An 18,944-nucleotide genomic window follows, 5' to 3' on the forward strand; every position below is an offset into this window, starting at 1 on the left:
TGGTCAGTCACTAGGGAAATATCTACTTCTCTTCTACAGATAACAACTGTAATGTAAGTATTTTTTAAGGCTTTGAACCTATTTCCTACCTACTTACAGTTACAAATTGGATAGAAGAAATTTCACTTAGATGAAGCTCTTTTACTTACCAGTCCGTCTTTGTCATAGGGCGAGTCAAAGTTATCCAGAAATTTCCTGAATACTTGCTCCTCAGTCCATTCTCCGTTCTGGTACTTGGGATGGTGTTTTGCGTTGTACACCTCACGGAGATCTTCGATTGTTATGACACCATCTCCGGTCTTGTCTAACTTTCTAAAAGCTTGCATAATTACCTCTTTTCTGGCTCTGGACATTGGAGGCTACATAAATAGAAGAAAAAAAATACAGAGACATACACAAGCAAATGAGCCATTTTGTATGTTACGTGATAAAATATCTGATTCCCCTCAACGATGTGCAGTGGTTTGTGGGCCACTAGTGACATGCATTGTGACCGCTCCCCAGGTCCCTACACCTGTTCTCCCTTTCCTGCCCATCACGTTCGTGGGGTACTAACAGCTTCTGAAAACACAACCTCAAGATAGCCAACCCAAACCACGCGAAAGCCAGACTCGGCAGACACGCTGATTCACAGGGCCACCTACCCTTAATGTGAGCAGGAATTCATTGAAGTCAATGGTTCCATTTCCATCCTTATCAAACCTCCGGAAAAGCTCTTCTGCCTCTTCCTTCTCCATGACCACAGCATAATCGTTTAACCCTTTCACGAATTCTTTGAAATCAAGACTTCGGTTATTATTGTCATCCATGATTCGGAACACTCTGGAAAAGCACACACACACAGACAAAGAAGAAACCCACAAAAAACAAGGTTAAGCCTAAAGATTTACAAACAAAACCACTCTCAGGGTTTTTCAAAGTAAAATACAAGTCTTAGATTGTTCTCTGAATCCTCCTCCTGAAATTGGAGAGCCTCTTCCCAGCATTTCATAAAGGAAACAAGTCTTTGGAAAAAATGCACTGTGCGATTCCAATTAAAAGACATTTTGGCAAAACTATGGAAACAGGAAAAAGATGGGGGGAGGCAAGAAGCATGGGGGAATTCTAGGGCAATGAAACTATTCTGTATGATACTATAGTGGTGGACACATGGCATTAAGCACTTGCTAAAGCCCATACAAATTTGCAGTACAAAGAGTAACCATTAATGTATACAACTTTTTAAAAGTTACTTAGAAGGTCCGGAGATCCCAGGAAGGAAGGCAGCCTGTGACAAGGGAATCTAACTGTACTACAGAAGTTTAAAACAATCTCACTAAAAGCAAGGGGTGGGGTGAAGGTACTGACTCAAGTGACTCCAGAAATGAGTCGAGTCAGTAAGACTACAGGTGAAAGGGGCCGCACGTCAGCACTGCTGACGATGACGACGTCAGTGATGAAGGTACTTCCCAGGGGGTGAGCCAACAATTCTGATGTCGCTCTTCAGGAATATTGGAATTGAGCAGTTAAGTAAATGGATGGCAGCTGCTGGGAGCCAGGTTCCCCACTGCTGGAGTGGGAGGGAGTTAACAGATACCCTGCGGAGGAAGCTAGAATGGTCTGATTCGTGTGGTAATAGACTAGAGTTGGAGACGTCAGTGTGAACTCAAGTTCAGCCTAATATCAACACAGATGATTAGGGATGAACACATGTATAGATGTGTATACATCTCCAGGTTAAGAGGACCTAGAAGAAACACCCAATAACAACAAGCACATCTAGAGCCGAGATCTTGGTTTCTAATGCAATCCTCCAATAAAAGGAACTGGGCTTCGTAGAGAAACTGCTGACTCTAAGACTGGGGCAGAAAATATGTGAGGTAAGCTCTGAGTATCTTGTACCTCAAAGAGAGAAAGTGCTCAGAACACACACACACACACACACACACAGCCTTGCACTGATGGGGATACATCAACGGGGCGCAGGAGCCGACTGAACGAACTCCCAAGGCCAAAACTGGAACAGCGTGAGCAACAAGATAAAGCAGTGTTGGGTTACAACCCAAAGTACAAAATAAATATGCATGAGTCCATATTGGTTTAAATAAATGATTAAATAAATAAATGTGGCAGAAGAGGTAGATTTCTCCTTTTTCTTTTATTTTTTAATTACATTTTATTGATTATGCTATTACAGTTGTCCTGATTTTCCTCCTTTGCTCCCCTCCACCCAGCACCCCCCATTCCCTCAGGCAATCCCCCCACCCTTGTTCTTGTCCCCAGGTCATGCACATAAGTTCTTTGGCTTCTCCATTTCCTATACTGCACCTTACACCCCCATGGCTATTCCGTAACTACCCATTTGTACTTCTTAACCCCCCCACCTCTTCACCCATTCCCCCATACCCCTCCCATTTGGCAACCGTCAAAATGCTCTCTGTATCCATGATTCTGTCTCTGTTCTTCATGTTTGCTTAGTTTGATTTTTAGATTCAATTGTTGATAGACACACATTTTTTTTGCCATTTTATAATTCATACTTTTGATCTTCTTCTTTTTCTTAAATAAGTCCCTTGACCATTTCATACAATAATGCTTTGGGGATGATGAACTTTAGTTTTTTCTTGTCTGGGAAACTCTTTACCTGCCCTTCGATTATAAATAATAACTTTGCTGGGTAGAGCAATCTTGGCTGTAGGCCCCTGCTTTTCATGACTTTGAATATTTCTTGCCAATCCCTTCTAGCCTGCAAAGTTTCTTTTGAGAAATCAGCTGACAGTCTTATGGAAACTCCCCTGTAGGTAAATGACTACTTTTCTATTGCTGCTTTGAAGATTTCTCTGTTTATCTTTAACCTGTGGCATTTTAATTATGATGTGTGTTGAAGTGGGTCTCTTTGCATCCGTCTTGTTTGGGACTCCCTGTGCTTCCTGGACTTGTATATCTATTTCCTTCAGCAAGTTAGAGAAGGTTTCTTTCATCATTTTTTCAAATAGATTTCCAATTTCTCGCTCTCTCTCTTCTCCTTCTGGCTCCCCTATGATGTGAATGTTGGGCCTCCTGAAGTTTTCCCAGAGGCTGCTCATACTATCCTCATTTTTTTTTTGGATTCTTTTTTCTTCTTGTTCTTATTGGTTATTTTTTTGCTCCATTATGCTCCAAATCATTGATTTGATTCTCAGCTTCATCCACTCTACTGTTGTTTCCCTGCAAATTGTTCTCTATTTCAATTAGTGTATCCTTTGTTTCCGATTGGATCTTTTCTATGCTGCTGAGGTGTTCACTATGTTCCTTGAGCATCTGTATAACCAGTGTTCTGAACTCTGCATCTGACAGATCGCTTCTCTCCATTTCCTTTAGCTCTTTTGCTGGAGTTTTGATAGGTTTTTTCATTCAGTCCACGCTTTTTTGTCTCCTCGTTTGGGCAGCCTCCCTGTGTTTGTTTCTATGTATTCGGTAGAGCTGCTTTGACTCTGTGTCTTGGTAGTGTGGCTAATGTAGTAGGTGTCCTGTAGGGTCCAGTGGCCCAGCCCCGCCTACCACCCAAGCTGGGTACTCGAGATACATCCTTTGTGTGGGCTTAGTACACCCTCCTCTTGTAGTTGAGCCTTGATTGCTGTTGGCAGGTCAATGGGAGGGATTTATCCAGGCCAGCCAGCTGCAGGGATTGGCTGTGATCACTGGCCACCAACCTCCGCCCTCCATGGAGAATCATCTGTGCAGGGGCAGGGTGGTGGTGCTCCAATGTGGTCTATAGCTGACCACCATGTGCACTGGTCCTGGGGTTTCCTGGGTGGTACAGGCCAAGGTCAGCTCCCACCTGTGCTTTGGTGGGGGGCCACCCTGCCTGAGCTATAAAGCAGTCTGAGATGGCTGCTACTTGTGCTGGACTTGGAGATTCCCAGGCTAGGCTGGGAATCTAGGCTGGTTGCTGGTAGTGCTGGGCCGGGGCCTCACTGAGACCAGCTGTTTCTTATTTGAGAGGATTCAGGAAGTTGTGAAGCATGAGCAAGACAAGCCATTCATATGGAAAAGCAGAGTGGATGGGGCCATAAGTTGGGTGGGGCAGTCTCTGGGGATCTCCAAGGCAGAGATCAGTGTTAGCTGGGTTGATTAGGGAAGGTTTCTTTCACTATTTTTTCAAATAGATTTCAATTTCTCACTCTTTCTCTTCTCCTTCTGGCACCCCTATGATGCTAATGTTGGACCTCTTGAAGTTTTTCCCAGAGGTTGCTTACACCATCCTCATTTTTTTTGGATTCTTTTTTCTTCTCATTGTTCTTATTGGTTATTTTTTGCTCCATTATTTTCCAATCAATGTCTCAGATATGGCACCAGCTTGACAGCTCTATAGAGGGAGGATTTAGAAAAGGGACAATGGCCTCTGCTCACCTTGATGCCAAACACTTTAGTTCCTCCTTTTATGTCACTGGTGCCTTCCAAGCTGCTACCCCAGTGCTGGAGCTCAGAGGGAGGGAGTCTGAGTAGGTGAATTCATGTGTGGGTTCCTTAAGAGAAACTGCTTGGGGTTCCAGAAGTTTCTTCCACTGACTCAATCCCTGCTGGGTTTTGCAGCCAAAAGTTGTGGGGACTTATCTTCCTGGCACTGGAACCCTGGGCTGGGGGGCCTGTGTGGGACTGGGACTGCTCACTTGCGAGATATCCCTCCCAAACTTTTATCTACCACACGCAGGTGTGGGACCAGCCCGTTCTGCATCTGCACCCCTCCTACCAGTCTGGATGGATGTGGTTTCTTTAATTCTGTAATTGTCAGACTTTTGTTCAACTCAATTTCTGATGGTTCTGAGAGATGGCTGTTATATTTTAGTTGTAATTTTGACGTGGTTGTGCAAAGAGGCGAGCCATGTCTTCCTGTGCCGCCATCTTGACCAGAAATGAGACAGATTTATAGAAGAATTCCAAATATATTATGTTCATACTCTGCCCTCAAGGAGGGAAAGCATACTCTCTGCATTTTAGTGGCTTTGCATAGAGACTTCCTTCCAAAAAGAGGAGGGAGTAACTTCACATTGAAAGCCAGACAAACACTGTCTCAGGCAAGTGATCAAGGTCAACATCAATAGTGAGAAATCATGTTGACAGTGTGCATCCTGGATGTGATGCTATGAAAATGGTACTTTTCTTCTGCAGCCTCAAAACACCATAACTCCAGCCTAACCATGAGGGGAAAAAAGAGGGGAGGAACCTCCACTTGAGTTGAGAAAAGATTCAGGGAAGGGCAAAACCAGTAAGGGGAGGAGGCAGAGGACACCTTCCAGCAAAAGGCCAAGGATGAGACAGTATCTGTTCACAATAGGCTAGTTCACTGTGAAGGGGCCACTAGGGCTGATCGATGGAGAGGGGATTGGAGACAGGAGGGACTAGACTGAAGGGCCCAGGGGTGGGAGGGAGGGTGGTGTTCCTGAAGGACCTGAACCAAGTACAGTGATGTGAACACAGAATGAGAGAGGGAAAGGTTGGAGTGATACGACATTGAACGGAGGTGGGCTTATCTTCCCACTGGACTGTGACAGCCTGGCCACTAGGGCCATATGCCCACAGCCTGGGCTCTGACAGAGCTGGGTTTAGTCTGAGAATTTGGGATTGTTGACGATGACATCCCCGATGCTCAGTATGTACCTTGTTGGAAGTGAAGCCTTCCACAGCCTCTGTATGTGAGGCTGGATTTCTCTGCCATCATACCCTGTACACGTCTTTTATATATTTTTTTAATTTATTTACTTTTTAGAGAGAGGGGAAGGGAGAAAGAGAGGGAGAGAAACATTGTGTGGTTGCCTCTCACACACCCCCTACTGGGGACCTGGCCTGAAACCCAGGCATGTGCCTTAACTGGGAGCCAAACCGCAGACCCTTTGGTTCACATGCTGGCGCTCAATCCACTGAGCCACACCAGCCAGGGCACACCCTGTACGCTTCTGACATACACTTTCTCACACTGCAGATATTCCTGTTTTTGTGACCCTCGGCCTCCTCGTCTACACTCTTCTTGAGCCCTGGAGGAGCCTGCTCAAGCACACGACCCCGGTGCTGTGCACAGAGCCTGGCCCAGGGCAGGCACTCGGTCAGCCGGGCCTACAGTTTCTTTGCCCTTGGCCTTCTCAGTCCTGAGGACTACCCACCCTACCAGGGGGCCAGAGCCCAGCAACTACAGAGCTAAGGGGCCCCACCGACATGAGCTGTTAGTTATCCGACAGGCAGTTCCCATGCCCTTGGACGACAGAGAGACGGGAGTGCCTGAGAGCGCAGCTGCCAACTCTGCAATTGTGTCTCAATCACTGTCTCCTTGTCCTGCTAGGTGTCGTCCCCGCCCCACCCCCGCTCAAGCTTCTTCCTCCACCTCAAGTTTCCCAGCAGCTGCACTTTCTTGTAGCAGACATGGCCCCTGCTGAATCTGGGACTAAGAACCAAAATTGGCTGCAAAGGACCTCAGATATCAATTCTTCCAAACTCTGCCTTGACCGTCGAGGAACTGAGAGCCCAGGAGGCCACACTAGCATCAGCCTCACCAGGCTGAGCCCTGCCTTTCTCCTCCACCTCCTGCCACCCCAGGGCCCACCTCCTACCTGCCAAGCCCTTTGATGCCTGCAGAGCCCCTGGCCAGGCACTGCAGCCGGAGTCTTTCGATGGGGTCGGTGGCCGTGGTGAGCTTCTTTTTGGCCTGCATCGCCATCTCTCGGTCATGGCGTGCTGTGCCCGCCATCTGAGAGGAAATCCACAACCCGTTAGGAGAACGCAGGCCTCGCCACCTGCCTCTGCCGGGCCAGGGTGCCGGCAGCCTCCCCGACGAGAAGGAGATTCGTAGCACACCCTCTCATTTGCTTCCTGAGGGCAGTCGCGAACTCCCAGAGTCCCCTGGGTTAGGTCTGCCGACTGTGCGCTGTCGCAGTTCCCACTTACCTCCCCGGTCCCGAGGACATCGGCGTTCTCCCACCTGGACAACAGTTTCAAACCTACGGCTGGTCCTCAGCACGCCTTCCTCATGAAGCAGCACCCTGTCTCCAACCTCCTTTTGAGCCAACCTTCCTTCTAGGCTTTATTCTTTTACTTAGAATTTACTTTTTTCTTTTGGCTGCATGTTTAAGTCTCCTTTTTGGTCCAACCATTAATTTTTGTTGCTTCTGTCTTCACTGAGATTCTCAACACCTGGGCCTTAATGACCCCTACCAGTAACTCATATGTTTTCCTTAATGAACAGGTTAATAATGCCCATTGAACACCGAACTACGTTCTCAGCACAGAAAAAAAGGGTAAATACACTCTCTCTCTCCCTCCTAACAAATAGATTTAGCTTTTTTCCTACAATTTGGCTTCTGTGTTTTAAATATCCAGAAAAAGGAGAGAGGGTGGGGGAGGCCCATGAGAAATATGCCAGCTCCTGCAGGTGGGCCTGGGTCCTGAGAACTGGCGCAACAGTGGAAACACGGGGTTAGGAGTCAGGAGACCCGGGTTCTAGTCTTGATTCATCAGAAGGCTTCCGGTGACGAACCTCAGGCCCCCCCATTCCTTCTCCACCTGTTAAATAGGTGATCTTCAAGTTCCGTTCCTGCCCGCCAAATCACCAATCTTATATGAGCCTGCTTCTCCCGTGGAACACTCCATATATTACTCTATTACTCTTTCGTGTGAGTTGTGAATGAAAAGAGCAAGAAAGCTTGATGGACATACAAAAAACAGTATTTAAGGTGGAGAAAAATACAGGAAAATGGTGTTAGAATGGATCCAACCTTGACTCAAGGGCGCCCCCTGCCGTCCAAATGCTGGCACTCCCCCTGAAGGCCACATTAGGATGAGATTCCGACTTGCACCCTCTAAGTTTCCCCTCCTCCCATACAACCCATAAGAGCACCCCACAAAGTTCTCCTTATTTAACCTTAGGAATCTCAGACAGAAAACAGACTAAAATAGATAATTCAGGGATGCACATGCTTAACTGCTTCATTTCTGACAGCACCTCCCAAAAACCAAGAGCTGGGCTCCGCTGCTCTTGCTCCTTTTTTCTGAGTCTCATTCCCTATCAGGGTTGTCCAAACTTTCAGTGTCTCTGGGCCACACTGGAAAAAGAAGAGTTGTCTTGGGCCACACATTAAATACATCGCAACACCTAATCCATTGTGCCCACTAATGGGAGAGCAGTCGAGTTGGGAGACACCCCCTGCTGCTCCCTCCTGCAGCCACCCCTACCCAGTGACAATGCAAGCCGTTACCTCTGCACTCTAATTTGCTGTGTTCAGAAACAGTGCTACATTCTCTCCTGCCAGCCCCCCATGACACCTAAAATGCCCTTATTGAAGTCAAATGTATTGGGGTAACATTGGTTACTAACGTTATAGAAATTTCAGGTGTACACCCTTGTAATTAGACACCTGTGTACTCTGTTGCATGCTCCCCACCCAAAGTCTAGTTTCCTTCCATCACCATGTATTTGACCCCCTTTCCCCATTTTTCCCCACCCCATCACCCCCTCTCCCCTCTGGTGGCCACCATTCTGTTGTCTCTATGAGTTCATTTTTGTTTACTTTGTTAGTTCATTTGTTATTTTTTGTTTTACATTCCACGTATAAATGAAATCATGGTTTTTGTACTCTTTAGTCTTTAGTGACCCAGTTCATTAACAAATAGCTATGTATTTTGCCGTGTATAATGAGCACTTTTTTCCCAAATTTTTGAGGGAAAAATAAGGATGCGCATTATATGTGGATAGTACTAATTCCGTACCTATAGAAGTGCTTTTAATTCTTTTATTTATGTTTATGCATTACAAGTGTAACTCTAGAAAGCAATAATGATATCCATATGCAAAATAATACCCTGAATACAATAATCAGTTTTGTTTCTCAATATAAAAAAATAAAACATTGAATTAAAATGAAAGATTTTTTCCTGAAAGTTTGGGCCAAAACAGTGAGTGCACATTATACATGGGAGCACATTACACACGGCAAAATACAGTAATATTTATTGCATGCTACTTTCTGGCACCAGTGCTGGAATGGAGATTGCTCTAAGAAGCATGCCCTTGAATAGCTTAGAACCTTAAGCTTGAGCACAGAAGTCCGAGTTGGTTAAGCAGCACAGCAAACGTAAAATTTACTTTTGAAGAAGTCGGGTTGGCTCAGGTAGAGTCTTGGTAAAGAAGGGCGATACTCAGAGCTTCTGAAGTTTGCCCCAAGACACCAGGCACCAGGGCGGGCGTCTGTCCCCACATGTGTGTCACCAAGAACACAACACTACCCAGAGCGTGCCTGACTCAGAAGACCCCGTCTGAGCAGCCAGCCAGGCCGGCGCCAAGGCCGGGAATAGGCTGCCTTCCCCAATGCACGTGGCCGCAGCGCCACCTCGTGTTGGCGTCATGTCTATGCAGTTCCCCCGGCCAGGCGCGCTATGGATCCATTCCTTCCAAAAATGTCTACAAAAGATTAGCGAGTGCCTGTGCCCTGTGCTAGGGAAGGTAAGAGGCAGTGAAACAGCGCGAGGGGGAGGTGCGACCCCAATACTGCAACAAGTCGAAGTAGGGAGGCTACCCCTACTTGAAGTGGGGCTTTTCGGAGACCTCGCAGAGGAGGTGGTGATGGCTAAGCTTTAATCCTCCAGGAAGGTGGTAGTTACTCAGACTTGGGTCGTGGGGATGGAAGAAGGGAGGGTAAGGTGTAGTTTCCGAGCGCTAAGGGCAAAGTTTAAGAGAAAATAGTATAATGGGGAAATGCAAGTACTTTTAGTATGACTGGAAAATTCGGGCAGCGTGGGCTGGGTAGAGATGGGGCGGGTACGTGGAATGGGGACCTTTGCAGACCACAAAGGGCCTGGGACACCGTGGTGCAGGGCTCTGTACTCAGAGCAACAGGAGCCCGCAGGGCGTTTAACCGCGGGGCGACAGTCAGCTCTGTAGAAGACTATCAAGCTGCACTTTATTGGGTTGTCTTTGGTGCCTCCTAGCACCGATGGACTGAATCACACATTCTAAACTCTCCCTCCTCCCCTTCCCCCAATGCTGGGTTGAGTCTACAGCCCACAAGCTGCAACAGAGAGGAGGATCTTAGAGTCAAGGAGCACCCCCCCACACACACCAGTCATCCATAAAGAGAAACTCCCAAGTGCTTCCACATCCTCTTGGAAGCAAAATCCGAAGGAAACCTCTCGCTCCACCCTCTGAAGGACCCTCCCCACTCTGGGTCCTCCGACGCTACTCTCCAGTTTCTCTTTCACGAGAAAGAGGGTCGCAAGAAGGAGCTGAAGCCGGGGTGGTGAGCTCTGGTAAACGTTAGAGGGAGTTGGCTTGTGTAAGAGGGGGCAGGGGGCAGAATAGGTGTCAAGAAGGTACTGTGAGTATGTGGAAGCCCAGGGAAGACAGGCAGTCTTGTCCCACCCAACCTGCGCCGCACCCCGCCCCACCCTGGGCTGAGGAGGGAGAGCAGGCTGGGCAGGGACGCACCTGAACAGTCCTTTGTACCCACTGTGAGGAAACTGTCCTTTTGAGCAGATGGCGAATCCCGCCCGTGAGAACTGCCCGCAGAGCAGTCCAGCCTTTCCAGAGGCCTCTCCCGCCTGGGAAGCCGGCAAGCCCATTCTCCCCACAGCCAGCCAGGCCGTGAGGTGACTTTTACCTTAACATTGTTAGGCATGTCTGTAATGTAAATGCCTGTGCCATCGCATCAGCCATTTCGATCTGCCTGGAGTTGCTATAATAGTTCCATGTGATTTCAGACAACATTCTGTGTTTCAGAGAGAAGAACTGAGGAAGCCACTGTAGCACGTAGTTACGGGTGAAACTTGTGGGGCTTCACTCTTGTTCCCAGGGGGCCCGACACGTATTTGCCCTCTGTCAAGTTCACATCCAAGTCAAAACTATTCCCATCTCTGCTGGCTCGGTCGTGACCCTGCGCATAGGGACCAGTCCCCATGGAAAAGACAGGCATGGGGTATTTTTACTCTTTCTCTCTCTATTTGGGAACTGGGCGTGAGGCTGGAATTTTGATTCGACTCAGTGGACCTTTTCGTACTTGAAATGCCACACCACGGACAGCGTTTGAAGGCACAGGTTGCCCTCTCTTCTGACCCAGTTCATTCACTAAATGAGTCGTTACTACACAACGGATAACAACAACCCGGGCAGAAGGTTACCCTTGGAAAGTGCCCCTCTGGGGTAAGCATTAGATCCCAGGGTAGCCGGGCAGGTGACCAGGATGCCCCTCCCTGGAGTCGGAAAGGAAAGACACGGACACTTTGAAGGGAGACGTAGTTTCTGCTGGGAATACCAGGAAGCCCCCAAAGAGAGAGAGAGAGATGGGTCTGTGTCCGTGTGGAAATCATGAGAGTTCTCTCACCGAACCCATCTAGCTCAGTTCATCTAAACACACCCTGGGCACCTCGAGCTACATGAGAGACTGCGCTAATTTGTCAGGTGATATTCCAGAGCTGTGGCCCCAGATGGGTATGATTTTTGCCCCCCGGGGACATTTGGCAATGTGTGGAGGCATTTTTGGTTGTCAGAACAGGGGGGAGTGGTGCTACTGCATTTAGAGCGTAGAGGCCAGAGATGCTGCTAAACACGCTCAGAGGCCCTTGGAAAGGACAGCAAAGAATCTCCAGGCCCAAATGACATGACACTGAGGTTGAGAAGCCCAGCTCCAGAGAAAGACCTGGGCCTCAGGGGTGGGTGGGATTAGAGCTAGGTAAGGTAGGTGCTGAATGTGCACCGTTTAAGGAGGCCCTCAATCTCAGGATCAGGTAAATGTCAACCTTGCACATGCACAAGCCTGAGAGTGAGTGCTTCCTTAAATAGTTCCCCCCAGGTATCTACCTTGCCTCACCCAAGGCTGGGCACTAAATTCAACATAGGTTTATTAAATACTTACTATGTACCACACCATACCAATGAAGGAGGCATTTGCCTTCCTCAGGGTAGCTTTAATTTTGTTGAATTTGACTGACAGATGATTTTCCACACACTGTTGATCCAAAGGTCATTCCAATCTGCTTTCTTTGATACATTCCAGTTTCAGTTGAGGCCATGTGAACCAAGTTCTGGCCAAAAAGATTCAACTGAAAGTTCTGAGGGCCCTGAGAGAGCAATCTCATCTCTTTGCCTCCTCCTGTTTTGAACACAAATGCAATGTCTGGAGGTATGGCAGCCTTTATGCAATCATGAGGGAAGGGCTAAGGGAATCAGAGATAACGACGTAGAGCCCTAACATCACCAAGCTACTGAGTCAGTGTAACCAACTGCCTAACTTCACACTCCGGTCATGTGAGAAACATAAGCTTCTATTTGTTTAATCCATTGTTGGTCAGGGCCACTGTTACTTGCAGCCAAAAGTATTCCTCTCTGTAACAAATGGCAAAAGCTTATTCCTGTAGTGTTTGGGTTGGCCCTAGATATTGACATTTACCTGGGTAAAATAACTACCAATCCAGTAAGGAGGGGCTTAGCTCCCCCTGAGAACTGGAAGGAGAGGTAGAGTAACTCCATTATAACCTCTTCTCTCAGTAACAGCCTCTCAGCATTTTTGGCTACAAAAGACAGTGAGAGAAACTGCTTAGCATGACATTCATGGACCCATGTAACTAACACAACACACTATAAACCCAGGTTTAATAAAACACAGAGGTCCCAGGGTTCCAGGGCCCTTGTTGTGATGAGCTTCCCCTGGGAATCCACAGCCGCAGGCCCTGTCTCAGGAGTGCTCTCCTCGCTGTTTCCTCCGTCTTGCTCTTCCCCTCTGCTCTGCCTTAAGTCTCTGGGGTTTTTACCGAGAAATGTCTTACAATCTATTCTGAGGCAGGCAGCCTGCCGGATGGAAGGTCTTAAAGAAGCAGAGTAAGAAAATATCTAACCTACCCAAAACTTTGACTGGATTTGTTTTCCAAAAAAGAAAGAAAGAAAGAAAGAAAACTTGTCTTCCAGACTCCCTGGCATCAGTGATTCTACTCTTAGAACCAACCTACCAGGTATTTTTTCTTAATTATCCATTTTTTCTGGTTCGATGAGGCCTTGGCCTCAGTGATTCAAACCCGCTGAAAGGACAAACCCCAGCTGTGCCTCTCCCTCCACTCTGAGATGGGAGCAAAGGCCACAGCCCTGCCTACCATCTGCCCTTTTGCAACATTAGTCACCAAAATCACTTACTTAGTAACAATTTTACAGTCACTTTAAATGCTTATTTTGGAATCATCTGTCTATCAAATGTTTGTTTTATAGCCAATCAGAAAGCCAGCCAATTACTTGTATCCTTCATGCTTTAAACCGCAGTGTTTTTGCCGGTGTGTTGTGGCACGCCAGCGTGAGAAGTTTTAAAACACGCAACACCTGACTGTTTAGTCAGGGGCACTGACCTCTTTTCCTTAGATGGTCAAGTGAGAAAGTGACAACAGCCAACACAACCATAGCCATCCAGTGTGAATAAATCAAAATTATATCTATTTTTTGTTAGATGGCAAAAATATATATTTGGGGGGAAGAATTTTAGTAATTAGTTTATATGTCATGAGATGAAAAAAGGTTGAAAATTGGTGCTTTAAACAGATATTTCCAGAAAATCACAAAGTGGTCATGGATAGACATTCAATACCAGAGTGTCGGCCTCGGTGTGGGCTGGCCTCTCAGGCAGGAATTCCATCCAGCTACTCCTAACAGAAACAGACTGTCTCTGGGAATGATAGAGGTTTATTTTCCGCTTTTGTAAAAGAAAGTCTGGAGGTAACTCAGGTAGTCGTGAAGCTCCAGAGAAACTACTATCCTTCTACTCATGTTTTTTCCCCTCAAAGTTGCCTAAAGTTACAAAAGAACCCCAGCAGCTCCAGCCATTACATCCACAGCCCACGCAACAGAAAAGAGAAAGGGGTAAGGGGTGGGAGCAAGATCACACTTCCCCGATGAGTTGGCTCCTTTTAAATGGTTGCCAGCAGATGCCACCCAACCCCTTCTGCTTACATCTCATTGGCCACTCCTGCAAAGAAGGCTGGATCTGTGGGCTGAATGTGTGTGTCCGCCCAGAATTCAAACGTTGGTTGAAATCCTAACGCCCAAACATGATAGTATTAGGAGGTGAGGCCTTTGGAAGCTGCTGTCTGTGTGCAGGAAGACAGCCCTCCCCCAGTCGTGCTGGTGCTTGACTGGAGACTGTCCAGCCTCCAGATCTGTGAGAAATAAATTTCAGTTGTTCATAAGCCACCCAGTCTGTGTATTTTGTCACGGCAGCCTGAACAGACTGAGACAACTGGGAACTCTGATTTCAGGCTGGGTACTTTGACATTCCCCAGGTTCTACGTATGAAGAAGAAGAGATTGGCTAGTAAGTAGGCAACTGGCAATTTCTGCCAGTTTTGGCAGAAGAACTAGTGTCTTTCCGGGTGTGAGCACCTCCCAGTCAGCTCTCAGGACCCTGGGGCTTTTGGAGACATAGGGAGCAACCAGCTCACCCCCTGATGGGCTGTCCTCAGTTACCTTACTAAGGTAAGTCCAGGGAGCAGAAGTGTGCACATGGATGATTCTTCATTTCTCAATCTCTGATCCCTCAAAGCAAATAAGATCCACCTTTGCACAGGCGGGTATCAAGGACACTCTGAGTTTAGGGCAACATAACCTAAGATAAACTACATCTGGGGACATCCAGCCACCACCCACTGGCCAAATGTGCCTGTCTACCTAGTTTTGTAAATAAAGATTTTTTGGAAAACAGCACACACATTTGTTTATGTGCTTCAATGTCTGTGAAAGGGATGGCCTGTGTTTTACAAGTTGTTCACAATCGGTTTGTTTAGAACAGAAAGTGTGTCTGGTATAAAGTAAATTTTGATAACTCTTATAGTTTGCAAAGTGCTCCCACATATATTGGAGGGCGTGTGGCTCTTCCCACCTTATCAGATGAGGACATCGAGGAACGAGGAGGAGCAGGGACTGTCCAGGTTCAGGTAGCACAGCAGAATGAGATTCTGAGACGGGACTTTGGAACCTGCCGCCCCCCTCAAGGGTGTTACATGCAACGTGTCAGAAAATAGTCACTTTTCCAGCGAGTTGCCACCAACCACTCGCACATAAAAACTAGGACAAGCTGGTTAACAAGACCGAGTCCAAAAGCACACTTGGCAAGAACCGGGACACCACGAGTCACTGGAGAGCCTGCACCTGGCTCCCTCCCCCTCGGGAGGCTGCTGCCAGGGTCAGAGGCCTGGAGGTGGTGACGCATCCAAACCTGAGCTTCCAAAGACCGTGAGAGCATCTCCAACCCACCTCTCAAGTGGAGGCTGCCCTGCTCTCTCAAGCGACGCTTTTCAGTTTACAGGAAAACTTTCATTCACTTCATGTTTTAAGATGTATTTTTTAAAATTATTCCAAGACCAGAGGCAATGGAATCATGGCGAGAACTGTGCCAGGGACTTTGCTCCGAAGAATGTCACAAGTGCTGTACATTCTCACGGCGTCGGGGGTGCGAGAGAAGCAGCTCGTGGCCCTTTCTGTAACACAGTAACCACCCTGCATGCTGTCTTCTCCCAAAGCCAGCGTGTTTGTGTCTGAGATACAGAGCCCTGCTCTTAGCAACCTTGATATTTTCTTTTATACGAAATCGTCTGAGATTAGAATGGAGAGTAAAATTTTACAAGGAAAATTCAGTAAGTCAGGTAAAGCCTCCGTTCATAAGTTAACACCATTAAAGCAGCACTTGAACCTGGGATTGTATTCCCCAAGCTGAACACGTCCACTCCTTGCTGCTGGGCACCCTATCCCCAGCACAAGTTACTGACAGAGGCATGGCCCCCCTGAGACCAAGGGCACCTGCCGTGAAGAGACACCCGGGCTTTCCTCAATCCCTGTCCCATTATAAATCTCCAAAGTCCCACTGGCCTCTCAACAACTGACAATCTTCACAGTTGGCTCAGTGTTCTGTTTGCCCAGCCCCCCGCCCCGATCCCTTCTCCCTCCACACCTGGGCTCCAGGAAGCTGACCTCTGCCAACTGCCTTTACCAGAAGTCTTTTTTCCCTGGCTTCCTGCTACATCCAACCAATGGGAGTCACCAGCAGTCAATCAGAGGACAGGAGGAGCAAGACGCTGGGGTATTTATGTTCCAAACTTCCCTTCTGCCCAGCAACAGCGGTCGCTGACCGTGATCTTTCACCAAAGGCAGCTCTCCCCATAGACCCATACCCGCTTCTCTTCTGGACCCTTCAGGCCTAAGGACAGTTTTCCCTCCTCACTGTGGCAACCCGCCATGCTTCCTCATTCCCTATCAATATCTCCTAGCCTTACCTACATCTTTGTAAACTGTCCTTAATTTAACTCTTCTCTGTTACCGCTTCTGGATGTGCCATCCGTTTCCTCCCATGAGGCTGCTTGGTACAATGTCTTCATCCTAGGTGGTACCTGAATTTGTATAAGAAACTACTTCTGCAGTCTTCCAGGATAAAGATACTTCCTACCCCAGATTCTAAGTATAAGGAAGCTCGCAGTCTCTGAAATGCCACCACCACATGGGGACCCATTCTCTGTCCTTTCCTAAATCCCTGACACTCTAAATCCTGCCTCAGAGACATCCTCTCCACATCAAGTGTCCCCACCAACCTGGGCCACCTCAGAGGTCATTGACAATCCATCCACGTAGCTGTGAGCTTCTGGAGCACCGTGATCTCTACCGCCTCCTTCTGCTGCTGCTTTCCGCATGCTTTCCCAGAGCACCTCGCACACTGTCGCCTTCCTGTTTCATTCTGCCAGCCACAGATGCCTGTGACCTTATGGAACCTCCAGAATCCTGACCCTGAGCCATCGTAGCCATCACCTGCCTCATTCTCACAGATCTTTCCTTCGCTCTCCATTCCGGGCAGTTCAGCACATCACCTGGACCACTCATTTCCAGCACCTTCTTCCTCAGCCCTCCCTTGTCAACCTCCCTCCTCCCTTATTTAACCCTCCCCGAAGCTGAGTTTTACCAGTGGTCATACAAGCCAGGTAGAGCAGGTCACCGAAACACTTCACACTCAACTACCCACTACACAGTGACAGCTCAATGATGCTCACACCCTTCCCCTTTCCTGAGTGGGCATTTGCATCTCAGTACCTCTTCCCAGAGGGCAAAGCCTTCGCTGGGGCTAAGCTATTCCCCTACCACACCCCCCAGACTGACAGCCAAGAATCTCATCAACCTTTAGGGTTTTCTTCTAAAATGTACATCTCTCTTCTCTCTCTCTCTCTCTCTCCCTGGCTAAACATAAGAAAGTAATTCAATCAACATGGTAAATTTTTAAAAATTGATTTACCTTAAATGCTAACCTGTTGCCACCAGTTGCTTGGAACTGAAACTATGGACGCAGTCTCCTGCACCTGGGAAGAGGTCCCCTCCCCTCCCTTGTGCCTTCTCCCTCCTACCTATCCTCGCACCTCCTGGTCTACCCTCCTCCTGTCAATTGGATGGCTTGGAATCACTGCTGCAGACTCACAGCCTGATTGGCTCAGGTTACTGTCAGTCCCTACACTGGCCTTGCCTTTTCTCAAGTTTACAAGTCTGTTGCCTAGAACACCCAGGGACTGTGAAAGCCCAAGCTGTTTGCCCTGAGAGGGAAGCCAGAGGCAAATTTTGCTGGCAACTCTTTGGTGTCTAGAAAGGCATCAGAACTTGCCTCACATGTTTTATAAGAGAATGTTCAGCAAACTCCCTTAATTCTCTTAGGCAATGCCTCCCTGCCCCTCTGTTGTCCCCATGGCTCACCGCCGGTGACACTTAAAAGCACAACATAAGGGAGCTGGCAGGTGCGATTTCCGGTGGGGGGGAGTCCTCCCTGCTGCTCCACATCGCACACCGGTAGGACACCATTTCCACCTGTGCCTACTGTACAGTTACAAAGACTTTCTTTTAGAATTTTTATGGGTCTGGCATTTATTTTTAGGTCTATGATACACTTTGGGTTAATTTCCGCGTATGGTATGAAGTCACAGGCAATGTCTTTTGTGCACGCTATGAAGTAAAGCTCAGACTCCATTCAGACGTACAAGTGTTCCAGTGCAACGTGCTGAAAAGATCGTGCTTTCCCTCCTGAATTCCCTTTGCACCCCTGTCAAAATCAACTAACCCTGTGAGTGTGCTTCTGTTTCAGAATTTTCAAGATGCGCCTGGAGAGGCAGCCAGAAGCAGCCACAGAAGCCTTGTGCTCCCTGTGATGGAGCCAGAAAAGGGTCTTCATCAGGGGACAATGGCACCGGGTTCCCAGGTCACTAAGGCCATGGGGTCCCCAAGGCCATGCCGGGAAGAATCTTAGCTGCAGTCGAAAGAGGTGGCCCCTTCCCCTGGCAGAGCCCCAAGACCTTGTTTGTGGAAGCTTCTCTTCTTTGCATTTGTTCCAACACAAAAGTTCTCAAAATTCATCTTGGATCTTTAAATCAGGGGTAAAAAAATCCCCCGAATACTGAATCACGAGTGCAAGTGTTAGCTGATTATTACTTCCTGTTCTCTTGACATGAAATTCAAAGGCATTTGTGGAAAACCCACTCTGATAGGTGTTTTTCTAACATTCTGCACATTTTATTTGAGAACTTATAAAAATGAAGTGATTAATTGCCAGCCTGGCATGCAGAAAGGAGCCTCCTTGCGTGTCAGAGGCAACAGTACCCCTAAGACAAAATACCCCAAGACATCTTCTTAGCCGGTCATCAAACTGCCCTCCGCATCTGTGTGAGTGGCCCTTGGATGGGAGGGGCACGCCAGCCAGGACAACCACGTGGTAGGGCAGGGCATTCCCAGCCAAGGGATGCCCATGGGATGGGCCTGCGCAGGGCTGAATCCAGGCAGCCCTCACTCCCCGAGCCCTGAGCCCTGGCTGGGCTGGCGGCTGCACCTCCAAGAGGGGGCAGCGGCTTTGTGGCTCCTGCCCTGATTTGTGCAGTGGCTCTCCTCTCCCTCTGGGGTTGTCTCTGATGGGTATCCATCCCTTCTAAATGACACATCTATCCCACTCAACGACC

The 18,944-nt window shown here is 48.0% G+C and overlaps 1 protein-coding gene across 7 annotated transcripts in view; it reads right to left on the minus strand.

Annotated features, from left to right (window-relative positions):
• The window catches only part of CAPSL (calcyphosine like), a 29,388-nt gene extending 12,060 nt beyond the window's left edge, over positions 1-17,328 (minus strand). For 2 of the 7 annotated variants that reach the window (XM_045186407.2, XM_024578364.3), the window contains exons 1-3: positions 6,564-6,700; positions 645-822; positions 150-359 (exon numbers count right to left, since the gene is read on the minus strand). In XM_045186407.2, the coding sequence (XP_045042342.2) occupies positions 150-359; positions 645-822; positions 6,564-6,700 (525 nt within the window). Of the gene's footprint in view, positions 1-149; positions 360-644; positions 823-6,563; positions 6,701-16,245; positions 16,302-16,553; positions 16,575-17,245 lie in introns of those variants that run through there. The other 5 variants (XR_008425612.2, XR_008425614.2, XR_008425613.1 and 2 more) reach the window with 5 other exon arrangements.
• Between the last annotated feature and the right edge of the window lie 1,616 nt (positions 17,329-18,944).

This window comes from Desmodus rotundus, chromosome 1 (genome assembly GCF_022682495.2).
Source record: "Desmodus rotundus isolate HL8 chromosome 1, HLdesRot8A.1, whole genome shotgun sequence".
Lineage (NCBI taxonomy): Eukaryota > Metazoa > Chordata > Mammalia > Chiroptera > Phyllostomidae > Desmodus > Desmodus rotundus.